Consider the following 4,932-nt stretch of genomic DNA (forward strand, 5'->3'; position numbering starts at 1 on the left):
ACCCTAAGAGCCTTCATCAGGAACTCAGTGGGGATGTGGCGTACAACACTAGCGGCCAACTTCAAGCCCATAGCCCAAGTCACCATCAAGTGCGGGATCTACCAAGGAGATGCTCTGTCCCCACTGCTGTTCTGCATAGGCCTGAACCCCCTCAGTGAGATCACTGACAAGACTGGCTACGGATACCGACTACGGAGTGGAACAGTTGTCAGCCACCTCCTGTACATGGATGACATCAGGCTGTATGCCAAGAGTGAACGAGACATCGATTCACTGATCCACACCAGCAGGATATACAGAAATGACATCGGACTGGAGACGTGTAGTTGACTGGTTGAGGGAAAGCAGACAGAACTGATGCGATTTAACATACAGTGGCTTAGACATTAATGGCTGTGTGTTATGTTGAGGTGACAGCAAATTTACACCATTATACAAGCTGCACACTGACCAATTTGTATCCAAGTGTCATATCTTCAGTGTTGTCCCATGAAAAGATAAAACAAAATATTTACAAAAATGTGAGGGGTGTACTCACCTTTGTGAGATACTGTTTATATAAGCTCAGTGACTAATAAACAGCTGGTCATCATTATCAAAAGTTAGTCTGAAATGCAGTTTGAATGCTGTGTTTGAAGTCACCCCCAGTGCAGCGCACATCTATAAATCTGAGTTTATGCTTGTGGAGCTGAGAATAATCTCACTCCACAGAGGGACTACGTAATCGGCGGATGAATCTATGTGTTTTTGTTGAGATGTTTAGGTGTTCTTTAAAAAAAAAGAAGCAACACAGTTTTTAATATAGTTTTTTCTCTCGTATTTATTGTTAAAATTACAGAATAAGAAATGAAAAATCAGCAAACAAGGTGATAAAGTTGTTTTTATTTCTTTACAACATTAGCTTTAGTTGGTGTTAGCTTTGAAAGACATCGGTAATGAACCTGAAATCGCAGGCTGTATATAAAAGCTGGATGTCGGTGCAGTGACATCACCTGCTGGTTAGTGAGGGCCTGTTTCTGACGGTTCAGTCATATGACAGAAACTCATCCTGCTCCTCTGTGGCTCTAACTGGACAAACTTCATGTTTTATTTTACAAAGTTTTATACCTGAACCTGCGACAGAGACCATTAAAGAGTTTACTGAGCTGAGATCGGCTGAGCAGGACGCTCATTTTCTCCAGACCAGAGGAGGCGCCCCCTGCTGGTCATTAGAAATAAAGTAGGTTGAAGGACTTTAGCTGTTCAGACATCCATCTTCTTTATACAGTCTGTGGCTGAAACACTGACACACTGCTTCACATCCAGCACCACCAGAGACTCAGCAGAGACCCCAGCAGAGCCACCAGGGGCGTGACCGTGGTGGAGGCGGTGCCGGAGTTGCACAGGTTGCTGCTGCAGCATCGGTACGTGAAGGCAGAGATGGACGGGAACATCTGGCTGAGGCGGGAGTTATCGCAGTCCGTGTACCTGATGCACTGACGGATGGTCTTCCCACCTGGAAAACCAAACGCACGCACAGAAAACTGATTGGCTGACAGAGAAAATTCTGAGTGGAGCTGAAAAAGAAAAGTGTGTCCTTCATTTTAAAGATTTAGCATCAAAGTAAAATGAGCTGACTCGGCACTAATAACACAGGAGTCATAGCTCTGAGTTAACCGATATCACTGTCAAACCGAGACCCTCGCTCCTTTCTACAAAGAGGTTTCCTTTCACCTGCTCTGGCCAGTCTCTGAGCCATAAAACTAACAGGAAGTGGAACGAATTTCCTTGATCGGCTCAGGGTTAAACTGACCTCTCTCACTCAGAGAGATGCACGAGTCCTCATACGTGCACTCCTGGACATTCTGGCAGCGTCCGGTATAATCCTGGCACTTATAGCAGCGAAGTCCAGAACCTGAAGGAGAACAAGGAGAAGGAGGAGCGAGGTTTATCGTTTTGGAAACAACACGTCGGGTTTTTGTGTTCTTACATACTTTTTACATTTATATTTTACATACATACTTTTATGTTCTTACTACCTATTTATTAACAAATTCATTAATTATATATTAAATATACAGAATAAATACACAAATACACAAATTTGAGCGAAATTCTGACAAAGCTGAAAAATTCCCCTAAAACATTCTCCTGGCTTCCAAAGAGAGAAAATCCCACAGACTGTATATAAAGATGGACAAAGCTTCTGGGTCTGAAAAGTGAAGCCTGAAACCTGCATTACTTCTAATGTCCAGCAGGGGGCGGCTCCTAGAAGTGTGATTGGACACAAGTCTGAGAGAAAGGTCCAGTCAGTGTGTTTTTATGGTTAAGAGTTTATAGGGGTGATCGTGGCTCAAGAGTTGGCAGTTCGTCTTGTAATCGGAAGGTTACCGGTTCAAGCCCCGGCTCCGACAGTCTCGGTCGTTGTGTCCTTGGGCAAGACACTTCACCCGCTGCCGACTGGTGGTGGTCAGTGCGCCCCAGGGTGGCTGTGGCTACAATGTAGCTTGCCATCACCAGTGTGTGAATGGGTGGATGACTGGATGTGTAAAGCGCTTTGGGGTCCTTAGGGACTAGTAATACAGGCCATTTACCATAGTGTTGTGGACTAACACCTCCACAGTCTGTGCCCTCCACAGTCTGTTACACCTCTGACAGCGATGGCGAAGCGATCTACTGCCCTGCTTATGTGGAGGTGTGGCAGCACCATGACGAGCAGTGCGCCTCCACCAAGTACCTGAATCCACGAGTCTGAGCTCTCAAACAGAGCCGAAATGTCCTTAAAATCGATCTTTACTCATTCCAGACTCATAAAACTGAACAATTTTAAAAATACACCAAAACCAGCCTCAACACCCTGATGACGTGTAGCAACGTGAAGTTTCTGAAAACCCGCTATAATCTGTCCTCAGGTGTGCCGTACACAGGTGGGCTGAAGGATGTGGAAGTTCACTCTGTCACTGATTTGTAATAAAATGTTCTTTATCTCTGACCACATCACACACAGGAACGTTATTATCTCTCAACTCTGGAAGTCTTTGACGTTCGTCCTCATTGGTTCTTACGGTCCTTACGGGTGCCATATCTCACACCATGTTCCACAGCATAAACAGGACAGATGTGAGGCCGGCACTGCTAGCTCTAAGGAGCGTGAGATCATCATCACCACACTGAAATATTACCAACCCTGCAGCGACTGAAAAGAACCGGGCACACTTCCTCCATGTCTAACATTTTACCTGCAGCGTTTCTGACTAATAAATAAAACCATTTATTCTGGCAGCACTCATCCTGTGAGCGACACGATCACAGGCTGACGTTATTCCAGCTCAAGCTGTCGGCCTGTAGCTATCAGAGCTTTGTCCATAATGTGAAGCACACATTTACGTGTCCCCCTTTATTATATAAAGAAAACTCTGAAGCTGTATTCATATTCACAGCACAACATTTTGAGTTATTCTCCACATGAGACCGAACACAGGATCAACACCGCCTCAGCAGATGGACAGATTTATTTCATTCACAATTAGATCCAGTATTGACTTTTTCTCCTTTGGTAAAAACGATTAAATCTAGTTAAAGAAAAAATATTTGAAATATGGAAAAGCAGAATTCAGTCCCATAAAGTTTTTACTTTAATCATTTTGTTAAAAGAAAATTGTACATAATGTGATCAGCTACATGAAATGTGCTCTTTTTATGTATCACTAAGCAAACCACATGTCTATGTGACTTTTTACCTAATAACTTTTGTGATGAACTTATTTGCCAACTAACAGCTTCCTCTTTCTGTAAGAACATACAGACTTAGAAAAGGGGAACCTCAGCTCAGAGTTCTTAGAATAACTCTGTGCTCTTTGTACACACACACAGACACAAGAAAAGTATAAATAAAGCACGCAGACAGTGATGAGACGCAGGTCGTGCGTCCATAGCTGCCCTCGCGAGTGAAAGAAGCTGCAGTGTTTGTGTTTTCTAACTCAGGTGTCTTAGCTGAAGAACTGCGGGGTGATTTAAAGAAATCCCCTGTCACATTTAAAGCAGGAAGTGAGCTGGGAGGTGACCATCAGCCTCTAAATGGATCCGCAGGTGTCTCACAGCGATCATGGGTTGACACTCTTTCTACTTATGGGGCGATCGTGGCTCAAGAGTTGGGAGTTCGCCTTGTAATCGGAAGATTACCGGTTCGAGCCCCGGCTCGGACAGTCTCGGTCGTTGTGTCCTTGGGCAAGACACTTCACCCGTTGCCTACTGGTGGTGGTCAGAGGGCCCGGTGGCGCCAGTGTCCGGCAGCCTCGCCTCTGTCAGTGCACCCCAGGGTGGCTGTGGCTACAACGTAGCTTGCCATCACCAGTGTGTGAATGTGTGCGTGAATGGGTGAATGACTGGATATGTAAAGCGCTTTGGGGTCCTTAGGGACCAGAAAGGCGCTATATAAATACAGGCCATTTACCATTTACTTACGTATGAATCCTTCTGGGTGGTTTATGATGAGGAGGAACTCTGACTCACCCACGTGAAGCGTCCCGAAGCAGAGCAGCAGCAGCAGCAGCTTCATGTCGTCTTCTCCCTGCAAACAAGAAGCAGAGCTGAAGTCAAAGCGGCGACCGAGTCCGATCTGTTCCTCCGCCAACCCAAACTGAGAAACGCTCTTTGTCCAGCGGACCACAAAGACTCGCTGTCTGCCTCCTCCCCCCTCGGACAGCCTCCAGCCTCCGCCTCCCTCTGAGTCTCATTATGGATGTGTGTACGCCGTCCCCCAGTGAAATCTAAATTACTCCTGTGTTAAAACCTGCAAACATCTGAGAGCACCACAGGCACTCCTTCTGCTTTTATTTCATCCAACGATGTGTCTGAAGCGTCGTCCTCTGCTGAATCTCTGCGCTCGGTGACACGGCCCATCATCTCCCCCTAAACCCTGTGAAGTCACACTGAGTCACACTGAAAGCAAAA

At 45.7% G+C, this 4,932-nt stretch overlaps 1 protein-coding gene across 1 annotated transcript; it reads right to left on the bottom strand.

Annotated features, from left to right (window-relative positions):
• Positions 1-863: 863 nt before the first annotated feature.
• cd59 (CD59 molecule (CD59 blood group)) lies at positions 864-4,682 on the bottom strand. Its single transcript, XM_031751790.2, has 3 exons — positions 4,492-4,682; positions 1,793-1,894; positions 864-1,495 (listed from the first exon to the last, which is right to left on the bottom strand). Exons 1-3 carry the CDS (start codon positions 4,535-4,537, stop codon positions 1,296-1,298), a joined length of 348 nt encoding a protein of 115 aa, XP_031607650.1. The 5' UTR covers positions 4,538-4,682; the 3' UTR covers positions 864-1,295.
• Between the last annotated feature and the right edge of the window lie 250 nt (positions 4,683-4,932).

Source organism: Oreochromis aureus, linkage group 7 (genome assembly GCF_013358895.1).
Source record: "Oreochromis aureus strain Israel breed Guangdong linkage group 7, ZZ_aureus, whole genome shotgun sequence".
NCBI lineage: Eukaryota > Metazoa > Chordata > Actinopteri > Cichliformes > Cichlidae > Oreochromis > Oreochromis aureus.

Coding starts and splice junctions, on each gene's coding strand:
- cd59 (XM_031751790.2), bottom strand. CDS start 4,537: ATGAAGCTGCTGCTGCTGCTGCTCTGCTTCGGGACGCTTCACGTGG. Junction 1,895..4,491: donor CTTCGGGACGCTTCACGTGG/GTGAGTCAGAGT, acceptor GTTCTCCTTCAG/GTTCTGGACTTCGCTGCTAT. Junction 1,496..1,792: donor CATCTCTCTGAGTGAGAGAG/GTCAGTTTAACC, acceptor TTGGTTTTCCAG/GTGGGAAGACCATCCGTCAG.